The 25,974-nt window shown below is 43.7% G+C and overlaps 1 protein-coding gene and 1 pseudogene across 2 annotated transcripts; one reads left to right on the forward strand and one right to left on the reverse strand.

Annotated features, from left to right (window-relative positions):
• The first annotated feature begins 16,265 nt into the window (after positions 1–16,265).
• LOC124689225 lies at positions 16,266–17,626 on the forward strand (annotated as a pseudogene).
• Positions 17,627–19,564: 1,938 nt separating this feature from the next.
• Positions 19,565–22,780, reverse strand: LOC124691296 (eukaryotic translation initiation factor 5-like). 2 transcript variants are annotated; one of them, XM_047224566.1, is made up of 2 exons: positions 22,696–22,780; positions 19,565–21,486 (listed from the first exon to the last, which is right to left on the reverse strand). In XM_047224566.1, exon 2 carries the CDS (start codon positions 21,178–21,180, stop codon positions 19,834–19,836), a length of 1,347 nt encoding a protein of 448 aa, XP_047080522.1. In that variant the 5' UTR covers positions 21,181–21,486; positions 22,696–22,780; the 3' UTR covers positions 19,565–19,833. The 2 variants fall into 2 exon arrangements, with proteins under 2 accessions (XP_047080522.1, XP_047080523.1); XM_047224567.1 differs by lacking the exon at positions 22,696–22,780 and adding an exon at positions 21,608–21,807.
• Positions 22,781–25,974: the final 3,194 nt, after the last annotated feature.

The following is a 25,974-nucleotide window of genomic DNA, read 5'->3' on the forward strand; positions in this document are numbered from 1 at the left end:
CAAGGTGCAAATGTGCCAAATTTCGCACGTAAACTGGCCGAGCAAGGAGATCGAGAAATCGCGAGTTCTTGAGCAAAAACGCGAGTGAGAGGAACTTGGTGCGAGTTTTTTCGGAGAGAGAAGAGCATGGGAGGAAGAGATGCTCGAAGTGGGGCAAAGGGGGCCCACACACCGGGGTGGCGCGCCCCCTGGCCGGCCGCGCCGGCCGTGGGGTGCCACCCCGGGGTGCCCCACTGGTCAGCCCTGTGTGCTCCTAGTGCCTCTTCGAAAAATAGGACTACCAAGATAATTTTTGTAATTTTTAGAGAACTTCAAAAAATGCACATTTCGGGTGTTAAATTAATTATTATCGCGCGCAGGAAAATGATTTCCAAAATCTTAAACAACAAAAGCATATTGCAAAACAAAAAGTGCTACAGCAAGTGAAATAAGTGGAGGGAGAAAGAAAGAAAGAAATGTTGTTTAGCTCTCTTATGCATTAAAATATACTTGTTAACAAGGTTGATCAAGTCTTGCTACCAAATAAATTTTATATGACATAAGAAGAAATAAACCTCAAATCAATCATGTTACCTTATATTGAATTGATATGGATCCAATCACAAGAGTTTGATATTCTTCTTTAGGCTCATATATAGGACAATCAATGGATCCCACTTTGATAGTTTTCACATTAAAAATTGTATTGACTCCATATACTTTATCAATCCTCTTGGGAAAATAGACAAGTATGTTCCTTATCATCAACATTGAAAGTAACCATGCCTTTATTGCAATCAATAACAGCCCCCAGCAGTATTAAGAAAGGGTCTTCCAAGAATAATGGACATATTATCATCTTCAGCATTTCCAACACAACAAAATCAGCTAATATCAAGCACCGTTGAGTAACTTGAACAGGAACATTTTCACATACACCAACAGGAATAGCGGTAGATTTATCAGCCATTTGCAAAGATATATCAGTTGGTATTAACTTATCTAAATCAAGTCTCTTATAAAGAGAAAAAGGCATTGATACGTCTCCAACGTATCGATAATTTCTTATGTTCCATGCTACTTTATTGATGATACCTACATGTTTTATGCACATTATATGTCATATTTATGCATTTTCTGGAACTAACCTATTAACAAGATGCCGAAGAGCCATTCTGTCAGTTTCTCGTTTTTGGTTTCGTAAATCCTAGTAAGGAAATATTCTCGGAATTGGACGAAATCTTCGCCCAGGGTCCTATTTTTGCACGGAGCTTCCAGAAGACCGAAGACCGAAGAGATAACGAAGTGGGGCGACGAGGAGCCGCCACCATAGGGCCGCGCGGCCAGAGGGGGCCCGCGCCGCCCTATGGTGTGGGCCCCTCGTCAGCCCCCCTGACCTACCCTTCCGCCTACTTAAAGCCTCCGTCGCGAAAACCCCGCACCGAGAGCCACGATACTGGAAAACCTTCCGGAGACGCCGCCGCCATGAATCCCATCTCGGGGGATTCAGAGATCGCCTCCGGCACCCCGCCGGGAGAGGGGATTCATCTCCCGGAGGACTCTTCATCGCCATGATCGCCTCCGAATGATGAGTGAGTAGTTCACCCTCGGACCATGGGTCCATAGCAGTAGCTAGATGGTCGTCTCCTCCTTGTTGTGCTTAATTGTTGGATCTTGTGAGCTGCCTAACATGATCAAGATCATCTATCTGTAATACTATATGTTGTGTTTGTCGCGATCCGATGGATAGAGAATACTATGTTATGGTGATTATCAATCTATTGTTTATGTGTTGTTTATGATCTTGCATGCTCTCCGTTATTAGTAGAGGCTCTGCCAAGTTTGTACTCTTAACTCCAAGAGGGAGTATTTATGCTCGATAGTGGGTTCATGCCTTCATTGACACCGGGACGAGTGACGCGTAAAGTTCTAAGGTTGTGATGTGTTGTTGCCACTAGGGATAAAACATCGATTCTATGTCTAAGGATGTAGTTGTCGATTACATTACGCACCATACTTAATGCAATTGTCTGTTGCTTAGCAACTTAATACTGAATGGGGTTCGGATGATAACCTGAAGGTGGATGATACGTCTCCAACGTATCGATAATTTCTTATGTTCCATGCTACTTTATTGATGATACCTACATGTTTTATGCACATTATATGTCATATTTATGCATTTTCTGGAACTAACCTATTAACAAGATGCCGAAGAGCCATTGTCTGTTTCAGCTGTTTTTGGTTTCAGAAATCCTAGTAAGGAAATATTCTCGGAATTGGACGAAACTTTCGCCCAGTGGTCCTATTTTTGCACGAAGCTTCCGAAGACCGAAGAGATAACAAAGTGGGGCCACGAGGCAGCCAGTGGGACAGGGCGGCGCGGCCCAGGCCCCGGCCGCGCGGCCCTACCCCCCGGGCACCTCGTGTGGCCCCCGCGTTGACCTTCCGCCTACTTAAAGTCTCCGTCGCGAAACCCCCAAGCACCGAGAGCCACGATACGGAAAACCTTCCGCAGACGCGCCGCCGCGAATCCCATCTCTGGGGATTCGGAGATCGCCTCCGCACCCTCGCCGAGAGAGGGATTCATCTCCTGGGAGGACTCTTCATCGCCATGATCGCCCCTGAGTGATGAGTGAGTAGTTCACCCCTGGACCATGGGTCCATAGCAAGTAGCTAGATGGTCGTCTTCTCCTTGTTGTGCTTCATTGTTGGATCTTGTGAGCTGCCTAACATGATCAAGATCATCTATCCGTAATACTATATGTTGTGTTTGCTCTGGATCCGATGGATAGAGAATACTATGTTATGGTGATTATCAATCTATTGTTTATGTGTTGTTTATGATCTTGCATGCTCTCCGTTATTAGTAGAGGCTCTGGCCAAGTTTGTACTCTTAACTCCAAGAGGGAGTATTTATGCTCGATAGTGGGTTCATGCCTCCATTAAATCTGGGACAGTGACAGAAAAGTTCTAAGGTTGTGGATGTGCTGTTGCCACTAGGGATAAAACATTGATTCTATGTCTAAGGATGTAGTTGTTGATTACATTACACACCATACTTAATGCAATTGTCTGTTGCTTAGCAACTTAATACTGAATGGGGTTCGGATGATAACCTGAAGGTGGACTTTTAGGCATAGATGCAGCTTGGATGGCGGTCTATGTACTTTGTCGTAATGCCCAATTAAATCTCACTATATTTATCATATCATGTATATGCATTGTTATGCCTTTCTCTATTTGTCAATTGCCCGACCGTAATTTGTTCACCCAACATGCTTTTATCTTATGGGAGAGACGCTCTAGTGAACTCGTGGACCCCGGTCCTATTCTTTACATAGCATACAATCTACCGCAATTGTGTTTTACTCGTTTTCTTTGCAAACATCTTCCACTCGATACGTTTAATCCTTTGTTACAACAAGCCGGTGAGATTGACAACCTCACTCGTTTCGTTGGGGCAAAGTACTTTGGTTTTGTTGTGCGATTCCACGTTGGCGCCGGAATCCTCGGTGTTGCGCCGCATCACATTTCGCCACCATCAACCTTCAACGTGCTTCTTGGCTCCTCCTGGTTCGATTAAACCTTGGTTTCTTCTCGAGGGAAAACTTGCCACTCGTGCGCATCATACCTTCCTCTTGGGGTTCCCAACGGACGTGTACATCTACGCGCATCAAGCCTCATTTCCGGCGCCGTTGCCGGGGAGATCAAGACACGCTGCAAGGGGAGTCTCCACTTCTCAATCTCTTTACTTTGTTTTTGTCTTGCTTTATTTTATTTACTACTTTGTTTGCTGCACTAAATCAAAACACAAAAAAAAATTAGTTGCTAAGTTTACTTTATTTACTGTCTTGCTCTCTATATCAAAAACACAAAAAAATTAGTTACTAGTCTTTACTTTGTTTGCCTAGTTTACTTTTTGCTTATTGCATCATGTTTCCTTTTAATTTCACCGCAAAAGATATACCGGTAGGACGTGGGTCCATAGTTGGGAGAAATAATATAGAAGAATTTTTCAATCATGTTAGTATTACTGAAGATTTTGAAGATAGACACTTGGTAGAACTTGCACCTACCTATGAAATTGCTGCTGCTTTTTAGTTCGCATGTTGGAAACTAAATTTGTTAATCTCAATCCTATAATCCAACACATGTTTCTTACACTTGGTGATATGGAAGAAGGGGAAAAGAAAGATTTTGTTTTAGAAACCCTTCTTAGAGAATTTGGTGGTCTAGCAAGAGAGGCTAGAAAGGTTTTTGCTAAATTTAATATGCTAGGTTCTCATACCAATTTTATTGGTCTCCTTGAAAAAATGGACATGGATAGAATAAGGTACACTAATAATATTAATGATGGTGGGGAGATCAAAGCACCAATACCATGTAAACTCCTAGCTATGAATGATGCACTAGAAAATAACTATGCTTGGCTTGTTCCCGAAAATTTGTTCGATGAGAGTAGCAAGCCTAAGACTAATGAAAAGGGAGACGCTAAAACTTATATATCAAATATACTATGCTTGGTTGAGAAAACTCCCAACACCCCGGTAATGATGTTGATGCTTCATCTCTCGATAATACTTGATTTGCACTTTCGCGCCTAGCTGAAAGGCGTTAAAGAAAAGCGCTTATGGGAGACAACCCATGTTTTTACCTACAGCAATTTTTTGTTTTGTTGAGTCTTGGAAGTTGTTTACTACTGTAGCAACCTCTCCTTATCATGTTTTTGTGCCAAGTAAAGTTTCTATGTCAAAGTTGATGTTATATTTGGGATCGCTGCGCAGAAACAGCATTGCTGTCTGTCACGAATCTGGGCACAGTTCTCTGTAGAAAATTCTAAAAAATCTGCCAATTTACGAGCGTGATCCTCAGATATGTACGCAACTTTCATTAGTTTTGAGTTTTTCCATTTGAGCAAGTCTGGTGCCAGCTTTAAATTCGTCTTTACGGACTGTTCTGTTTTTGACAGATTCTGCCTTTTATTTCGCATTGCCTCTTTTGCTATGTTGGATTTATTTCTTTGATCCATTAATGTCCAGTAGCATTATGCAATGTCCAGAAGTGTAAAGAATGATTGTGTCACCTCTGAATGTGTGAATTATTAATTGTGCACTAACCCTCTAATGAGTTTGCTTGAAGTTTGGTGTGAAGGAAGTTTTCAAGGGTCAAGAGAGGAGTATGATATACTATGATCAAGAGGAGTGAAAGCTTCTAAGCTTGGGGATGCCCCCGTGGTTCACCCCTGCATATTTTAAGAAGACTCAGCTGTTTAAGCTTGGGGATGCCCAAGGCATCCCCTTCTTCATCGACAACATCATCAGGTTCCTCCCCGAAACTATATTTTTATTCAATCACATCTTGTGTTCTTTACTTGGAGCGTCGGTTTGTTTTTGTTTTTGTTTTTGTTTGAATAAAATGGATCCTAGCATTCACTTTGTGGGAGAGAGACACGCTCCATCAGTTGCGTATGGACACATGTGTCCTTAGGCTTTACTCATAATGTTCAAGGCGAAGTTTCTTCTTCGTTAAATTGTTATATGGTTGGAATTGGAAAATGCTACATGTAGTAATTCTAAAATGTCTTGGATAATGTGATACTTGGCAATTGTTGTGCTCATGTTTAAGCTCTTGCATCATATGCATTGCACCCATTAATGAAGAAATACATAGAGCTTGCTAAAATTTGATTTGCATATTTGGTCTCTCTAAGGTCTAGATAATATCTAGTATTGAGTTTTGAACAACAAGGAAGACGGTGTAGAGTCTTATAATGTTTACAATATGTCTTTTATGTGAGTTTTGCTGCACCGGTTCATCCTTGAGTTTGCTTCAAATAACCTTGCTAGCCTAAACCTTGTATCGAGAGGGAATACTTCTCATGCATCCAAAATCCTTGAGCCAACTACTATGCCATTTGTGTCCACCATACCTACCTACTACATGGTATTTCTTCGCCATTCCAAAGTAAATTGCTTGAGTGCTACCTTTAAAATTCCATCATTCACCTTTGCAATATATAGCTCATGGGACAAAATAGCCTTAAAAACTATCGTAGTATTGAATATGTACTTATGCACTTTATCTTTTATTAAGTTGCTTGTTGTGCGATAACCATGCTTCGGGGAACGCCATCAACTATTTTTGAATATCATGTGAGTTGCTATGCATGTCCAGTCTTGTCCGAAGGATCTATCATTTTAGTGGTTGGAGCATGCAAAATTGTTAGAGAAGAACGTTGGGCCGCTAACTAAAGCCATGAACCATGGTTGAAGTTTCAGCTTTGGACATATATCCTCAATCTCATATGAGAATAATAATCATTGCTACATGCTTATGCATTTAAGAGGAGTCCATTATCTGTTGTCCATGTTGTCCCGGTATGGATGTCTAAGTTGAGAATAATCAAAAGCGAGAAATCCAAAATGCGAGCTTTCTCCTTAGACCTTTGTACAGGCGGCATGGAGGTACCCCTTTGTGACACTTGGTTGAAACATGGCATGCGAAGATCAAGTAGTCCAAGCTAAGTAGGACGAGGTGCGGGCACTATTAGTATACTATGCATGAGGCTTGCAACTTGTAAGATATAATTTTCATAACTCATATGCTTTATTACTACCGTTGACAAAATTGTTTCATGTTTTCAAAATAAAAGCTCTAGCACAAATACAGCAATCGATGCTTTCCTCTTTGAAGGACCATTCTTTTACTTTTATTGTTGAGTCAGTTTACCTATCTTCCTCCACCTTAAGAAGCAAACACTTGTGTGAACCGTGCATTGATTCCTACATACTTGCATATTGCACTTGTTATATTACTTTATGTTGACAATATCCATGAGATATACATGTTATAAGTTGAAAGCAACTCGCTGAAACTTCATCTTCCTTTGTGTTGCTTCAACACCTTTACTTTGATTTATTGCTTTATGAGTTAACTCTTATGCAAGACTTATTGATGCTTGTCTTGAAGTACTATTCATGAAAAGTCTTTGCTATATGATTCACTTGTTTACTCATGTCATTACCTTTGTTTTGATCGCTCGCATTCATTACATATGTTTACAAATAGTATGATCAAGATTATGATGGCATGTCACTTCAGAAATTATCTTTGTTATCGTTTTACCCGCTCGGGACCAGCGTAACTAAGCTTAGGGATGCCGATACGTCTCCAACGTATCGATAATTTCTTATGTTCCATGCTACTTTATTGATGATACCTACATGTTTTATGCACATTATATGTCATATTTATGCATTTTCTGAACTAACCTATTAACAAGATGCCGAAGAGCCGCTGTCGTTTTCTCGCTGTTTTGGTTTCGTAAATCCTAGTAAGGAAATATTCTCTGAATTGGACGAAACTTTCGCCCAGGGTCCTATTTTTGCACGAAGCTTCCAGAAGACCGAAGAGATAACGAAGTGGGGCCACGAGGCAGCCAGGGGACAGGGCGGCGCGGCCTAGTGCCCCGGCCGCGCGGCCCTACCCCCGGGCACCTCGTGTGGCCCCCGACGCTGACCCTTCCGCCTACTTAAAGCCTCCGTCGCGAAACCCCCAGCATCGAGAGCCACGATACGGAAAACCTTCCAGAGACGCCGCCGCCGCGAATCCCATCTCGGGGATTCGGGAGATCGCCTCCGGCACCCGCCGGAGAGGGGATTCATCTCCTGGAGGACTCTTCATCGCCATGATCGCCTCCGGAGTGATGAGTGAGTAGTTCACCCTCGGACCATGGGTCCATAGCAGTAGCTAGATGGTCGTCTTCTCCTTGTTGTGCTTCATTGTTGGATCTTGTGAGCTGCCTAACATGATCAAGATCATCTATCCGTAATACTATATGTTGTGTTTGTCGAGATCCGATGGATAGAGAATACTATGTTATGGTGATTATCAATCTATTGTTTATGTGTTGTTTATGATCTTGCATGCTCTCCGTTATTAGTAGAGGCTCGGCCAAGTTTGTACTCTTAACTCCAAGAGGGAGTATTTATGCTCGATAGTGGGTTCATGCCTCCATTGAATCTGGGACGAAGGATGTAAAGTTCTAAGGTTGTGGATGTGCTCGTTGCCACTAGGGATAAACGTTGATTCTATGTCTAAGGATGTAGTTGTTGATTACATTACGCACCATACTTAATGCAATTGTCCGTTGCTTAGCAACTTAATACTCGAATGGGGTTCGGACGATAACCTCGAAGGTGGACTTTTTAGGCATAGATGCAGCTGGATGGCGGTCTATGTACTTTGTCGTAATGCCCAATTAAATCTCACTATATTTATCATATCATGTATATGCATTGTTATGCCTTTCTCTATTTGTCAATTGCCCGATCGTAATTTGTTCACCCAACATGCTTTTATCTTATGGGAGAGACGCCTCTAGTGAACTGTGGACCCCTGGTCATATTCTTTACATAGCATACAATCTACTCGCAATACTGTGTTTTACTGTTTTCTTTGCAAACATCTTCCACTCGATACGTTTAATCCTTTGTTACAGACAAGCTAGGTGAGATTGACAACCTCACCGCTTTCGTTGGGGCAAAGTACTTTGGTTTTGTTGTGCAGATTCCACGTTGGCGCCGAATCCCGGTGTTGCGCCGCATCACATTTCGCGACCATCAACCTTCAACGTGCTTCTTGGCTCCTACCGGTTCGATTAAACCTTGGTTTCTTATCGAGGGAAAACTTGCCACCGTGCGCATCATACCTTCCTCTTGGGGTTCCCAACGGACGTGTACATTTACGCGCATCGATGGACTTTTAGGCATAGATGCAGTTGGATGGCAGTCTATGTACTTTGTCGTAATGCTCGGATTAAATCTCACTATATTTATCATATCATGTATATGCATTGTTATGCCCTTCTCTATTTGTCAATTGCCCGACTGTAATTTGTTCACCCAACATGCTTTTATCTTATGGGAGAGACACCTCTAGTGAATCGTGGACCCCGGTCCTATTCTTTACATAGCATACAATCTCGCAATTGTGTTTTACTATTTTCTTGCAACCAATCATCTTCCACTCGATACGCTTAATCCTTTGTTACGTCAGAGCAGGTGAGATTGACAACCTCACCGTTTCGTTGGGGCAAAGTACTTTGGTTTTGTTGTGCAGATTCCACGTTGGCGCCGGAATCCACGTTGTTGCGCCGCATCACATTTCGCCACCATCAACCTTCAACGTGCTTCTTGGCTCCTCCTGGTTTGATTAAACTCTTGGTTTCTTTCTCGAGGAAAACTTGCTACTCGTGCGCATCATACCTTCCTCTTGGGGTTCCCAACGAACGTGTGAGTTACACGCCATCAGGCATTACACTAACTCCTGCTCCCAAATCACATAGAGCAGTTCTAACATAATTATTCTTGATGGAGCAAGGAATAGTCGGTATACCTGGGTCTCCAAGCTTCTTTGGAATCTTACCACTGAAAGAGTAATTAGCGAGCATAGTGGAAATCTCCTCATTGGGAATTTTCCTTTTGTTAGAGACTATATCTTTCATATACTTTGAATAAGGAGGCAATTTAATAGCATCAGTCAAAGGGATTTGCAAAAATAAAGGTTTCATCCAATCACAAAATTTATTATAATGTTCCTCCTCCTTTGATTTTAGTTTCTTAGCAGGAAAAGGCATTTGCTTTTGAACCCAAGGTTCTCTTTCATTACCATGTTTCTCAACAATAAAATCTTCTTTAGTGTACTTTTTATTTTTAGCATGCTTTTTAGGTTCTTCTTCAACCTCTTCTTTATCGTGGAGTATCATCCTTATCATTATCTTTATCATGTTCATTACCACTTTCGGCTTCAAAGCATCGAAATAGAAATACTATTAGGATCATTAACAAAGTTCGAGAGGATTCTACAACATTCTTATGTTTCTTTTTCTTTTTCTTAGATGGAGCACTAGTTTTAGTTAGTTGAGAATCTTGTTCAACTCTTTTGGGATGCCCTTCAGGATATAGAGGATCCTGGGTAGAAACACCACCTCTAGTTGTTACTTCATAAGCATGTTTTTCTTTAGAATTATTTCCCAACAAGTCATTTTGCACTTTAGTGAGTTGATCAATTTGAGTTTGAACCATATGAAAATGTTTAACAAGTATCTTAACATCATTGGAGGTTCTCTCCACAATATCATGCAATTCACTAATAGCTCGAGAATTTTCCATTAAATGATTCTCCACTCTCATATTAAAGTTTTCTTGCTTAACAATATAATTATCAAACTCATCTAAGCATTGAGCGGAGGTTTTGAATACGGAATATCTTCCCTAGTAAAGCGTTGAAGAGAGTGTACCTCAATCATGGATGAAGGGGAGTTATCTCACATAAATCTTCTATAGGAGGTAAATTCTTCACATCTTCGGAGTTTAATACCTTCTCTTTAAGAGATTTCTTGGCTTCCCTCATATCTTCATCATTTAATTTAATCATACCCTCTTCTTCAATATTGGTGTCCGGGTTGGTTCAGGTGTAGACCAATCATCATGATTCCGGCCTATTTTAGCCAATAATTCTTCAGCACAGTCGTCCGGAGTTCTTTTCTCGAAAACACAACCAGCACAACTATCCAGGTATGCCCTAGACTCAATGGTTAGTCCACTATAAAATATATCAAGTAAATCATGCTTTTCCAAATCATGTCGAGCCGAGCTTTGATAAGAGAGCAAAATCTCGCCCAAGCTTCGGAGCAATTTCTCTCCATCTTCCGGTCAAATTATAAATTCTCTGCAAAGCAACATGTTGAGCACTAGCAGGAAAGTATTTCCGGAAGAAAACATCAAGCAATTCTTTTGGACTTTTAATAGAACCAGGAGGCAAATTATTATACCAAGTTTTAGCATCATCCTTTAATGAGAAAGGAAAAAAAATTAGCGACAAAATAAGTACGCATCTTAACATCATCAGAAAACAAGCTACTCAGGGTAGATAACTCAATCATGTGTTCAACAGCACTTTCTTTTTCAGTACCACAAAAAGGTGTTTTCTCAACAATAGCTATATGAGATAGATCAAGAGAAAAATCATAATCTTTATCCTTAATGTTTATAGGAGATGTGGCAAATTTAGGATCAGGAGATAGTTTATATCTAACAACGATGTTACGCAAGCAACTTTTTAATTTTTCTTGCACCAGTAGTAGCATTGCATTTTTCAATAAAATCATCATCAAGTTCTACATAATCTTCATCAAGATCATCACTAGAATATTCAACGAACTCGGGTGAATTAAGTGTAGCGAGCATTTTCATTAGAGTTTCAGTATTTTCAATTTGCCTAGACCTAGCAATTGTAGCATCTAGAAAAGATCCTAACGAACCATCATTATCAAGTACAGTACAGGCATCATCACAATTATGAGAGGAATTTTCGGATTCGAAGAATATGACATTTGAAGCTTGCGGTGGTGAAACAAGTTACTTATCACGGATGATGAATCAAGAGCGACGGAAGGTACTAAGAGTTGTACCTTTTCTTGTGGATGGATAATATGGTGATCTTGTAGTATCGCAAGGTTTTACCCATGGTGGAGCAGCGAACAATATCAATCCAAGTGAACTTCCAAATAAAGCTATGCTCCCCGGCAACGAGCGCCTGAAAATAGTCTTGATGACCCACAAGTATAGGGGATCGAACGGTCTTCGAGGGAGTATTACCCAATTTATTGATTCGACACAAGGGGAGACAAAGAATACTTGTAAGCCTTAACAATCGGAGTTGTCAATTCAAGTCTGCACACGGAAACTTGCTACGCAAGAGTTTATCGAGTAGCAGCTTTATAAGCGATAGGAATAGTAAAATAACGACAGCGGTGAAATAAAGCCAGCAGAGTGATTATAGTAAAACAGCGGGATTAAAATATCGTAGGCACGGGGAAGGATTAACGGGCGTTGCATGGATGAGAGAAACTCATGTAACAATCAAAGCAGGGCATTTTCATATAATAATAAAACGGTATCCAAGTACTAATCAATCAATAGGCATGTGTTCCATATTTGGTCGTACGTGCTCACAATGAGAAACTTGCACAACATCTTTTGTCCTACCAGCCGGTGGCAGCCGGGCCTCTAGGGAAATCTACTGGAAATTAAGGTACTCCTTTTAATAGAGTACGGAGCAAAGCATTAACACTCCGTGAACACATGTGATCCTCACATCACTACCATCCCTCCTAGGTTGTCTCGGTTACTGTCACTTTGGGGCCATTGGTTCAGGACAGCAATGTGTGTATACAACTTGCGGTAAGATCATAAACAACGAATATCTTCATGAATCAATAACATGTTCAGATCTCGAGATCATGGCACTCGAGCCTAGTGACAAGCATTAAGCATAACAAGTTGCAACAATATCATAAAAGTGACATCTACGGATACTAGGCACTATGGCCCTAACAATCTTATGACTATTACATGACCAATCTCATCCAATCCCTACCATCCCCTTCAGCCCACGGTGGGGGAATTACTCACATGGATGGGAGAAACATGGGCCGGTCGATGGAGAGGCGGTTGGTGGTGATGGCGGTGAAGATCTCCTCGAATTCCCCGTCCCGGTGGAGTGCCGAACGGAGGACTTATGGCTCCCGAGACGGAGTTTCGCGATGTGGCGGCTCTCCGGAGGATTTCGCGTTTCGACTTCTCTGCGTGCGTTTTAGGTCGAGGGCGATAGTAGTCCGAAGGAGGGCGTCGAGGGGGCCGAGGGGGCCACAACTAGGGCCGCGCGGGCCGCTTGGGCCGCGCCGGCCTGGTGTGTGGGGCCCTTGTGCCCCCACCTGGCTTGCCCTTCTGGCTCCGTGAGTCTTCTGGGAAAATAGGGCCTTGTGTATAAATTCCGAGGTTTTTCCTGAAAGTTGGATTTCTGCACAAAAACGAGACACCAGTGCAATTCTGCTGAAAACAGCGTTAGTCGCGTGTTAGATATATCCAAAATACACAAAATTAGAGGCAAAAGCAATAGCAAAGTGTTGGGAAAGTAGATGCGTTTGGACGTATCACTCCCCAGATGCCACGAAAGGCGTCGCCAGTGTCTGCCTCGAGTCTTCCCACCAAAATGGAAGTCCTTGTGAAATAGGGACCCTTGAGGGCGGTCACAGGCTTGGGACAATCTCTACAACTTAGCTGGAGGCTCCAAAAAATGGCCACAAATGCCTCACACTCGAGTGATGTTCATGATTGTCCACATCCAATATCATGTGACGACCAAGTGGGAAGTTGACAAACAAGACAAGTTGAATAAAATCCAAAGAACAACTCATGGTCAACAAGTCAAAAAAATGAGGAGGTAAAAGGGAACGAATAGTCCACTAAGTGGAGGGAAATATGGGCCGGTCTAACATAGTATACCCCAGCATTCTCACGGCTAGCCTTATTGTACCTAGTTGGTCATCCAAGCTTCAGGCCCGACAGAGCCCAAGCCCAAAGAAGTCTAGTGCTAGGCACGAAAATGTTGGCCGATAACAGAGTTAGGCACGGGTAGACTAAAATCAACATTTAACGAAGCGGCGTGGCCCGCGATCCGATGACCCAACGGGCTTTTAGTGCTACCGGGCTTTTGGCCAAGCCGAGCTCGGTTTTGGGTTTTCAGCGTGGAGCTTTGCCGAAGCTCTGTACACGGCTAAGTATAGTCCTTATAGACCCATGTACCAAAAACTATTTTACTACCTCCTAGTTACACGCAATGAAGTCGTTTTCATTTCACGGAGGACCCCTAGGCTATAAATAAGCGCAATATGCCTATACTCCGCCACCCACTTGAATGTCAATCGAGCGTGAACGACGGGCTGAGCGTTCGGGGAACCTAGGTCGAATTCTAGAGTCTTGCGTGGCACCGATTAACATTGAGTAGAAGTCTCTTGAAGTCTTCCTTGAGCCGTGTACAACCCAAGCCTTCTATTGAAGGTTCCTTGGCGCCATCCTAGCGTAGAACAAAGTTATTATCCAACGAAACTACGAAACATATCCAAGAAAAAAAAAACATCGTTGTTTTAGCTTGTTAGTGTATGCTATAAAAGCCGTTATCATTGCGCTTTACTACTCCGTAGAGAAAGGACACCCATACTCGCATTGTTATTTCTATAACAACAATAAAAATTAGGCGTGATAGGAGAAGACTTCTACCTAGTTTGGCAACAAGGTTTAGTACCACACAACCATATTATTAGGCGAGTAATGGAGGTGTTTCTCCAATACTCAAGAATAGCATGTTTTGAGAGATATGGAACCATTATAATACCATAATTTCTAGTCGGGGAAACACGCTAAAATATTTCAAACTGTGATGTTTTGAGAAACTATAGTTTACTGAAATACTTCTCTAAGACACAGCCGATCCCCAAACGAGCGGATCAAAGGATGGATGTGAAATTGCCAAGATCCAGACGGAAATGGGATTGAACCAAATCGAACCTGAAACAAGATATGTCCACCTCGTATTCCGTCCACAGAAATTTCGACGATTTTCGCTTGATCGTTTCGTGCCGAGTACTTTCTTCATCAGTTATCCTAATATATTTTTGTGTACGCGGGAAAGCCGTTGAGGAACCAGACGAAAAGGCCAGAGCATGACACGATGCAGAAACCCCAAAAAAATCGAAAAAAAGAAAGCGGTGGGAGAGGGCGAGCCGGGACGGCCAGCCCAGCCTCGGACTCCTTTAGCTCCTCATGCCCCCGGCCATCGTCCTCCCCCGCCGCCGCCTCCCGCAGCATCTCCGCGATCGGATTCAGCGTAATCTCGACCAATCGGAAACGGATGAGAACTCGCGTCCCTCCTCCGCCCCGTTCCTCGTCGTCGTCGGTCTCGATTCGATTTGGTCGGTACCGATCGGTTGGTAGGTGGGACGATCCGATCTGGATGCGCTCGCGGGTTAGAAGGTGTCGATTTGGGTAAGGTGCGGGTGGTTTTGGTGGAGCGCGTGAACTAGGGTTTGGGTGAATCTGTGGTAGACATTAGGGTTCGGTTCTCGATTGGGATTCCGTGGTCGTGTTGACTTGTTTGTTCCAGTTCGGTTAAAATCGTGGCACTGTGTGTATCGGTTGAATTAGGCTACCTCTGCTTGTAGTTGTGGAATGTTTGATTTGATCTCGTTGGATGGTGGTTCTGAGTATGATTCGAGTGCTGTCCGTTTTGGCGTGGGGCCAGATTAGATGAACGGCCCCTTCAATGAATATAGCGTGTCATTTTTCGTTTTATTTTGTTGCCAGCTAGTAAGCCAGTTGCGTCTGCATGCTAATTATTTTGTTGGTGAGCTTAGCTGTGGAGCCAACTTAGATTGTTCTGAGCATGATGCAACATGTACTGATTTCACTCACTCAATATAGAATTGAATGAAATGTAATGATGGGATGCTTTTGGTTGAGCCATTTGTGTACGAACAGGAAGGTGGGATGTGGGGATGTGTGTGCGTAGTTGTCTATAACTGTATACTGCATTAGTTTTTATATTTGATTTTGCTTTACTGGCTCACTCATGTGTTGTCTAGAATGTTTGCTTAGCTGCTGATTACATTGTTCAAGTCGCTGGCTCCTTTATTCAGTGATGCTTAATTAGTTGCTATGTTTATTTGGCTTCTGAGTATGTTTGTTTAATTCAGGTGCCTCTATTCTGCCATGATGTTTAGTTCCAACCAGTGACTGGTGGTAAATGAATGCGACACTCATGTGATGCCTAGAATGTTTACTTACCTGCTGATTACATTGAGCAATTTGCTAGTTCCCTTTATTCAATGATGTTCAATTGAAGTCGCTATGTTTGTTTGGAAGCTGATATGCTTGCTCAACATGGTCGCCTATTCGCCCATGACGTTTAGTTCAACCTGTTTCTGGTGATTAACGAATTGGTACTTCAGTAACGTTGTCCCTTTCTGCATTTATTATATTACCTATCATTGCTTTCGTTTCTGGTATTATCACCTTTGCTATGATAATTATAGATCACTGATGTTTGATTTAGTCTCAATCCAGATAGCAGCATCAGTCTCTGCTGCAATCTGACAAAGAGTCGTTCTTGGAAGGTGAAGCTTGTTTTTATGTCTGGAGCATAGCATCGGTATATTTGGGATCGTTGGATTGCTGGGGAGAGTATTCTTAAAATGCAGCAGAAAAAGGCACAAGTTTGTGCTCCCCTGCATGCATCAAGAGACTACTGGGTTCTCTGGTTCTGAGAAGTTCACTTGCTGCAGAAAAGCCAGCCTCAGTTTTCTTCAGGGACCAGCAGCTACTCTCGCTTCCTGAGCTTCGCTGCATATCTGATTCGCATCTGCCTGCAGAAGCGTAGCCAAGATGGCGCTGCAAAACATTGGTGCATCCAACAAGGATGAGTGCCCTTCTGTAGGTACAAGATGCCCAGAATGTTGACCAAGATAGAAGGACCGTGGGTAATGGCATCAAGACGAGTCACTCGCCAACATGGTTGATATTGCAAAGCACTTGCCAGGCTGCTTCCACTTACTGGCTCACCAGTAGCTTATTGGCTGTGACTTGGGGCAACAGTCAAGATTCGATGAGAAGACGGAATCTCCTTGGCTAATGGTGCTCATGACACTTCCAAAGCTGGCTGGGCTTCTTTTTGAGAACTCCATCAAGAAGTATGTCCCAGTGTTACGGACCGTGGCAATCCTGAGACTGAGGTCCTCATTTCCAAGAAAGAGATGATAACTCTGAAATGTGCTGCATATTGGCTTCCTCTCGGCTGTGGACATGAGGGACAAGCTCACAACATTTATCTGAAGAACCCGCCAGGAGCGAAGAAGGAGGCACAAGACAAGGCTATGCGAAGAGCTGAGAAGGAGCGGATGAAAGAAGGTGAGGCAGCTGATGAGGAGATGAAGAAGCTCAAGAAAGGATGCAAAGAAAGGTGCTTCCTCAAAGGAGGGCGCAGCGTAAAGGAGTTGCTACAGTTGTGTATAGGGTGCTGGCTCTGATGAAGCACGCCGCAACCTCACCAGCTCACACGGAGGAGACGCTGCACTTTCGCAGTTGCTGCAGATGATGATGAGGATGATGATGATGTGGGCGGGAGAGAGCCGCCCTCAGCAGAGGCTGCGAGAAGCGCATGCAGGAGCAGCTGATGCAGCGACCCGCTGAGATGGTTATGCTTGCCACTGAAGGGAACAGAGAAGAAGAAGAAACAGCGGGCGGTGCCAGTGGGACAGCAAAAAGACTGAAGATAAACCCAATGGCAACCACACTGTTGCTCAAAGTCCACTCATATTGACCACTGGTTGCAGAGATCAAGACTCACCTGGGCAACGCTGCCACAGCAGCTCAGCTCAAAGGTGTGCTCTCCTCCTCACGCTCCTAAGCCCCAGAAGGATGTGATAAGTGCTCTCTTTGAGCGCTCTTCCTGGTGCCAGCAAAGGGTTTGCCAAGGACGTTATGAAGAACGAAGCACCTGGCTGCTGCTGCTGCCTGATGAAGCTGCACAGATGTTCCTGCTCCAGGCTACTGAGGCATTCTGTGGCAAGTGCAGCGCTGAGGGCTCTTAAGGAGCTGCCTGTTGTCCTGAAGTTCCTCTACGATGGAGACGAATCCTCGAGGAAGACACCATTGTGCGGTGGTACAATGAAGCTGTTGCTTTGGCAAGGACTCTGAGGTCGCGGAAAATGGCTCGGTCGTGGTGGCTCAGAAGCGCTGCATGCTGACGAGGAGTGAGAAGGCCACCCACTTCTTGTTTCTCGATGCGTTCTTTGATAGAGAAGTTGCAAGTGACAGTTGTTGTCAGTGCTTGAAGTGTTATGTGTCTGGGTCGTTGTTCAAACTCGCGAGTTATGCCGTTTGGTTCTTGCTGTCGAGTTCAGCTGAAAACATTGCTGTTTTGTTGCGTCTCGGTGTGTCTGTTCTTTTACTTTTGGCTATCTTTCGAGTCAGTTCAAACTATTATGCGATCTGTTGCATCTGGAGTATGTTTCAATAAATTACTTTTGTGATCTGATGTGATGTCTCGTTGCATTGCGTCGTGAGTTTCCACATTTCTGCTGGTACCCAGATGCATTTGGTATGCTTCCATCTTCTTTTTGAGATCTCTCTGTTTCGTTTTGCAGATGCCTTCAGGTCTACTGCAGTGCAGTTGATCCATGGCCGTGATCGATTCATGCGACCAATGCGATATGCTGACAAGGTTGACAAATAGGGCATGCAAAACCTTTTTATTAGAACATTTTTCATTAGCAAGAAGAGTAGCTTATAGGGAACAAAAAAATCTTCCTGTCACGTTGTTGAAACTTGCAAAAAAAATGCAAACTACAAACACCACAGCACAAAGTGGAAGGAGATCCTCTTCAACGTGGAGAAGTCTAATTCTTGATCTGGTTTTTCCGGTCAGGTAGGCAACGTCTCCCTAACTTTACTTCTTCTATGGTTAAGTCTAATTTGATTAGTTTCAAAAAAAAAAAAAAAGTCTAATTTGATCTAAATGAACTTGCATAATATATGTAAACTATATCCAAGTTTACAATAATTGCTTCACAATCAAAAATTAGTAACGGATCTCTTTCCTGATTTTTCTCTCCTACGCTTTTGCACTAATCCAACTAGTGTGCTTTGCCCGCTTTTCTCCTCTATGTTAGAGGATCTGGTTCGGGGTCTCAGTGTAAGCCCAACCTTGTTACTAGACGAATGAAGTACTGAAGTACTAGCACCGGTCATCATCGATGTCATCATAGTGCTCATCCCACTAAACGCTATCGAAGTCATCGCTCTAAATCAACCTTGATCGCTGTCTAGAGTGCGTTGTTCCTCTTCACCGAGGCAAATCTTCAACTTGTGCATGCGGATTGTGAATTCTTTGCGGAGGGATGTGAAGAGGAACAACGCATACGAGACTAACCCCACAACGATCAAGGTTGATTTAGGCGATGACTTCGATAGCGTTTAGTGGGATGAACTTTATGATACTGATGATGACTGATGAGTACTAGTACTTCATTCGTCTAGTAATAAGGTTACTACCTTTGTCCCGAACCAGATCCTCTAACATAGAGGAGAAAAGTCAGGCAAGCACACTAGTTAGTTAGTGCAAAACGTAGAAGAAAAATCAGGAAAGAGACCGTTATAATTTTTGATTGTAAGTAATTATTGTAAACGGATATAGTTTACATATATTATGCAAGTTCATTTAGATCAAATTAGACTTTTTTTTTTTTGAAACTAGATCAAATTAGACTTAACCATAGAAGAAGTAAAGTTAGGGAGACGTTGCTTACCTAACCGGAAAAAACTAGATCAAATTAGACTTCTCCACGTTAGAGGATCTCCTTCCACTTTGTACATGGTGTTTGTAGTTTGCATTTTTTTTACAAGTTTCAACAACGACAGGAAGTTTTTTTGTTCCCTATAAGCTACTCTTTACTACCGAAAAATGTTCTAATAAAAAAGGTTTTGATGTGCCCTTATTTGTCAACCTTGTCAACATATTGCATTGGTCACATGAATCGATCACGGTCACGGATCAACTGCACTGCAGTAGACCTTGAAGGCATCTCAAAACAAACAGAGAGATCTCAAAAAAGAGATGGAGCATACAAATGCATCTGGGTACCAGCAGAAATGTAAAACTCACAATGCATGCAACGAACATCACATCAGATCACAAAGTAATTTATTGAAACATACTCCAGATGCAATAGATCGCATAATAGTTTGAACTGACTCGAAAGATAACCAAAAGTAAAGAACAGACACACCAGACGCAACAAAACACATAATGTTTTCAACTGACTCGACAGCAGAACCAAACGACAACTCATGAGTTTGAACAACGACCCAGACACATAACACTTCAAGCACTGACAACAACTGTCACTTGCAACTTCTATCAAAGAACACTTGAAACAAGTAGTGGGCGGGCCTCTCACTCCTCGTCAGATTCAGCGCTCTGGAGCCACTCCACAACCGGCTTGGCCTTCTCCACGACCTCAGAGTCCTTGCCAGCAGCAACAGCTTCATTGTACCACTGCACAATGGTGTCTTCCTCGAGGACGTCTCCATCGTAGAGGAACTTCAGGACAACAGGCAGCTCCTTAAGAGCCTCAGCGCTGCACTTGCCACAGAATGCCTCAATAGCCTGGAGCAGGAACATCTGTGCAGCTTCATCAGGCACAGCAGCAGCAAGGTACTTCTTGTTCTTCATAACGTCCTTGGCAAACCCTTTGCTGGCACCATGGAAGAGTGCCTCAAAGAGAGCACTTATCACATCCTTCTGGGGTAGGGTTGAGGAGGAGAGCACACCTTTGAGCTGAGCTGCTGTGGCAGCGTTGCCCAGGTGAGTCTTGATCTCTGCAACCAGTTCATCATAAGGAGTGGTTTTGGCAACGGTGTGGTTGCCATTGGGTTTATCTTCAGTCTTTGCTGTCCCATTGGCACCGCCCGCTTGTTTCTTCTTCTTCTCTGTCTCTTCAGTGGCAAGCATAACCATCTCAGCGGTCGCTGCACTCAGCTGCTCCTGCATGCGCTTTCTCGCAGCCTCTGCTGAGGTGTCAGTCGCCCACTCCACATCATCATCATCCTCATCATCATCTGCAGCAACTATGAAGTCAGCGTCTCCGGTGTGAGTTGGTGAGGTTGCATGTTCTTCATCAGAGCCAGCACCCTTTTTCTTTGTAGCACCTTTCGCTGCGCCCTCCTTTGAGGAAGCACCTTTCTTCTTTGCATCCTTCTTGAGCTTCTTCATCTCCTCATCAGCTGCCTCACCTTCTTTCATCCGCTCCTTCTCAGCTCTTCGCATAGCTTTCTTGTCTTTGCCTCCCTTCTTCGCTTCTGGCGGGTTCTTCAGGATAAATGTTGTGAGCTTGTCCCTCATGTCCACATCCGAGAGGAAGCCACATGCAGCACATTTCAGAGTTATCATCTCTTTCTTGGAAATGAGGACCTCAGTCTCAGGATTGCCACAACCGTAACACTGGACATACTTCTTGATGAAGTTCTCAAGAAGCCCAGCCAGCTTTGAAGTGTCATGAGCACCATTAACCAAGGAGATTCCCGTCTTCTCATCGAATTTTGACTGTGCCCCAAGCTCACAGCCAAAGTACTTGGTTGTGTATGAAGCAGGCCTGGCAAGTGCTTTTGCAATATCAACCATGTTGACGATATTTGTCTTGATGCCATTACCACGGCCTTCTATCTTGGTCAACATTCTGGGCATCTTGTACCTGTAGAAGGCATCATCCTTGTTGGATGCACCAATGTTTTGCAGCGCCATCTTGACTCAAGCTTTCTGTAGCAGATGCTATCAGATGTAGCGAAGTTCAGGAGCGAGAGTAGCTGCTGGTCCCTGAAGAAAACTGAGCTGGCTTTCTGCAGCAAGTGAACTCTCAGAACCAGAGAACCCAGTAGTCTCTTGATGCATACAGGGGAGCACAAACTTGTGCCTTTTTCTCGTTGTACGAGAATACTCTCCCAGCAATCCAACTGATCCCAAATATACCGATGCTTGTTCAGACATAAAAGAAGCTTCACCTTCCAAGAACTCCACTTTGTCAGATTGCAGCAGAACTGATGCTGCTATCTGGATTGAAACAAATCAAACATCAGTGATCTATATTATCATGTAAAGGTGATAATACCAGAAACAAAGTGAATGATAGGTAATATAATAAATGCAGAAAGGGACAACATTATTGAAGTACCAATTCATTAATCACCAGAAACAGGTTGAACTAAACGTCATGGGAGAATAGAGGCAACCATATTAAACAAACATATCAGCTTCCAAATAAACATAGCGACTAATTGAACATCATTGAATAAAGGGAACTAGCAAATTGAACAATGTAATCAGCAGGTAAGTAAACATTCTAGACATCACATGAGTGTCGATTCATTTACCACCAGTCACTGGTTGAACTAAACATCATGGCAGAATAGAGGCACCCGAATTAAACAAACATATCAGAAGCCAAATAAACATAGCAACTAATTAAGCATCACTGAATAAAGGGAGCCAGCGACTTGAACAATGTAATCAGCAGCTAAGCAAACATTCTAGACAACACATGAGTGAGCCAGTAAAGCAAAATCAAATATAAAAACTAATGCAGTATACAGTTATAGACAACTACGCACACACATCCCCACATCCCACCTTCCTGTTCGTACACAAATGGCTCAACCAAAAGCATCCCATCATTACATTTCATTCAATTTATATTGAGTGAGTGAAATCAGTACATGTTGCATCATGCTCAGAACAATCTAGTTGGCTCTACAGCTAAGCTCACCAACAAAATAATTAGCATGCAGACGCAACTGGCTTACTAGCTGGCAACAAAATAAAACGAAAAATGACACGCTATATTCATTGAAGGGGCCGTTCATCTAATCTGGCCCCACGCCAAAACGGACAGCACTGAATCATACTCAGAACCACCATCCAACGAGATCAAATCAAACATTCCACAACTACAAGCAGAGGTAGCCTAATTCAACCGATACACACAGTGCCACGATTTTAACCGAACTGGAACAAACAAGTCAACACGACCACGGAATCCCAATCGAGAACCGAACCCTAATGTCTACCACAGATTCACCCAAACCCTAGTTCACGCGCTCCACCAAAACCACCCGCACCCTACCCAAATCGACACCTTCTAACCCGCGAGCGCATCCAGATCGGATCGTCCCACCTACCAAACCGATCGGTACCGACCAAATCGAATCGAGACCGACGACGACGAGGAAACCCAAGGGGCGGAGGAGGGACGCGAGTTCTCACCTCCGGTTGGGGGGGATTACGCTGAATCCGATCGGAGATGCTGCGGGCGGCGGCGGCGGCGGCGAGGCGACGGAGTGGTTGGGGGAGGAAGGTGAGATGGGAGGACTTTATAGGCCGGGGGCAGAGGAGTAAAGGAGGCTCCTAGGGCTGGGCTGCCGTCCCCGGCTCGCCCTCTCCCACCGCTTTCTTTTTTTTCTTTTTCGATTTTTTTTGGGGGTTTCTGCATCGTGTCATGCTCTGGCCTTTTCGTCTGGTTCCTCAACGGCTTTCCGCGTACACAAAAAATATATTAGGATAACTGATGAAGAAAAGTACTCGGCACGAAACGATCAAGCGAAAATCGTCGAAATTTCTGTGGACGCAGTGCTGCGTGGACATATCTTGTTTCAGGTTCGATTTGGTTCAATCCCATTTCCGTCTGGATCTTGGCAAATTTCACATCCATCCTTTGATCCGCTCGTTTGGGGATCAAGGCTGTGTCTTGGAGAAGTATTTCAGTAAAACTATAGTTTCTCAAAACATCACAGTTTGAAATATTTTAGCGTGTTTCCCCCTGACTAGAAATTATGGTATTATAATGGTTCCATATCTCTCAAAACATGCTATTCTTGGAGTATTGGAGAAACACCTCCATACCGTAATAATATGGTTGTGTGGTACTAAACCTTGTTGCCAAACTAGGTAGAAGTCTTCTCCTATCACGCCTAATTTTTATTGTTGTTATAGAAATAACAATGGAGTATGGGTGTCCTTTCCTACGGAGTAGTAAAGCAGACGATAACGGCTTTTATAGCATACACTAACAAGCTAAAACAACGATGTTTTTTTTTTTCTTGGATATGTTTCGTCGTTTCGTTGGATAATAACTTTGTTCTACGCTAGGATGGCGTCAAGGAACCTTCAATAGAAGGCTTGGGTTGTGCACGACTTCTCAAGGAAGACTTCAAGAGACTTCTACTCAATGTTAATCGGTGCCACGCAAGACTTCTAGAATTCGACTCTAGGTTCCCCGAACGTGTCTCGGAGCTCCGCTGTCCTGCCCTTGATTACATTCAAGTGGGGGTGGCGGAGTACATGGCTATTGCGGCTTATTTATAGCCTAGGGGTCCTCTGGAAATGAAAACGACTTCTATTGCGGTGTAACTAGGAGGGGTAGTGAAAATAGTTTTTGGTACATGGGTCTATAAGGACTATACTTGGCCGTGTCGGCCAGGCCGGGCAAAGCCCGGCGGTGAAAACCCAAAACCGAGCCTGGCTTGGCCAAAAAGCCTGGAAGCACGAAAAGCCTGTTGGGTCATCGGATCGCGGGCCACGCCGCTTCGTTAAATGTTGATTTTGGTCTACCCAGGCCTAACCCTGTTATCGGGCCAACATTTTCAGGCCTAGGCACGAGATTTTTGGGTTGGGCTTTGGGTCGGGCCTCGGTTCGGGATGACCGGCTAGGTACAATAAGGCTAGCCGTGAGAATGTGTGGGGTATACTCTATGTTAGACCGGCCCATATTTCCCTCCACTTAGTGGACTTCTGTTCCTTCCTTTTACCTTCCTCATTTTTTTGACTTGTTGACCATGAGTTGTTCTTTGGATTTTATTCAACTTGTCTTGTTTGTCAACTTCCCACTTGGTTGCCACATGATATTGGATGGGACAATTGTGGACATTACTCGAGTGTGAGGCATTTGTGGCGATTTTTTTGGAGCCTCCAGTTAAGTTGTAGAGATTGTCCCAAGCTTTGTGACCGCCCTCAAGGGTCCCTTATCGGATCAAGGACTTCCATTTTGGTGGGAAGACTCGAGGCAGATACGGCGACGCCTTCGTGGCATCTTGGGAGTGATACGTCCAAAACGTATCTACTTTCCCGAACACTTTTGCTATTGTTTTGCCTCTAATTTGTGTATTTTGGATATAACTAACACGGACTAACGCTGTTTTCAGCAGAATTGCACTGGTGTCTCGTTTTTGTGCAGAAATCCAACTTTCAGGAAAAACCTCGGAATTTATACATAAGGCCCTATTTTCCCAGAAGACTCACGGAGCCAGAAGGGCAAGCCAGGTGGGGGCACAAGGGCCCCACACACTAGGCCGGCGCGGCCCAGGGGGGCCCGCGCGGCCCTAGTGTGTGGCCCCCTCGGCTGGCCCCCGACGCCCTCCTTCGGACTACTTATCGCCCTCGACCTAAAAACGCACGGAGAGAAGTCGAAATCGCCAGAAATCCTCCAGAGAGCCGCCACATCGCGAAACTCCGTCTCGGGAGCCATAAGTCTCCGTTCTGGCACTCCACCGGGACGGGGAATTGGAGGAGATCTTCACCGCCATCACCACCAACGCCTCTCCATCGACCAGCCATGTTTCTCCCATCCATGTGTGAGTAATTCCCCCACTGTAGGCTGAAGGGGATGGTAGGGATTGGATGAGATTGGTCATGTAATAGTCATAAGATTGTTAGGCCATAGTGCCTAGTATCCGTAGATGTCACTTTTATGATATTGTTGCAACTTGTTATGCTTAATGCTTGTCACTAGGGCCCGAGTGCCATGATCTCAGATCTGAACATGTTATTGATTCATGAAGATATTCGTTGTTTATGATCTTACCCGCAAGTTGTATACACACGTCGCTGTCCGAACCAATGGCCCCGAAGTGACGTAAATCGAGACAACCGGAGGGGATGGTAGTGATGTGAGGATCACATGTGTTCACGGAGTGTTAATGCTTTGCTCCGGTACTCTATTAAAAGGAGTACCTTAATTTCCGATAGTTTCCCTAGAGGCCCGGCCGCCACCGAGCTGGTAGGACAAAAGATGTTGTGCAAGTTTCTCATTGTGAGCACGTACGACTATATATGGAACACATGCCTATTGATTGATTAGTACTTGGATACCGTTTTATTATTATATGCAAATGCCCCTGCTTTGATTGTTATATGAGTTTCTCTCATCCATGCAACGCCCGTTAATCCTTCCCTGTGCCTACAGTATTTTAATCCTGCTGTTTACTATAATCACTCATCGCTGGCTTTATTTCACCGCTGTCGTTATTTTACTATTCCTACCGCTATAAAACCGTTACTATCGATAAACTCTTGCGAGCAAGTTCTGTTTCCAGGTGCAGCTGAATTGACAACTCCATCGTTAAGGCTTACAAGTATTCTTTGTCTCCCCTTGTGTCGAATCAATAAATTGGGTAATACTTCCCTCGAAGACCGTTGCGATCCCCTATACTTGTGGGTCATCAAGACTATTTTCTGGCGCCGTTGCCGGGGAGCATAGCTTTATTTGGA

This window comes from Lolium rigidum, chromosome 2 (genome assembly GCF_022539505.1).
Source record: "Lolium rigidum isolate FL_2022 chromosome 2, APGP_CSIRO_Lrig_0.1, whole genome shotgun sequence".
In the NCBI taxonomy this organism is placed as follows: Eukaryota; Viridiplantae; Streptophyta; class Magnoliopsida; order Poales; family Poaceae; genus Lolium; species Lolium rigidum.

Excerpts from the sequence above, each read along its gene's own strand:
- LOC124691296 (XM_047224566.1), bottom strand. The coding sequence starts at position 21,180 with ATGGCGCTGCAAAACATTGGTGCATCCAACAAGGATGATGCCTTCTAC.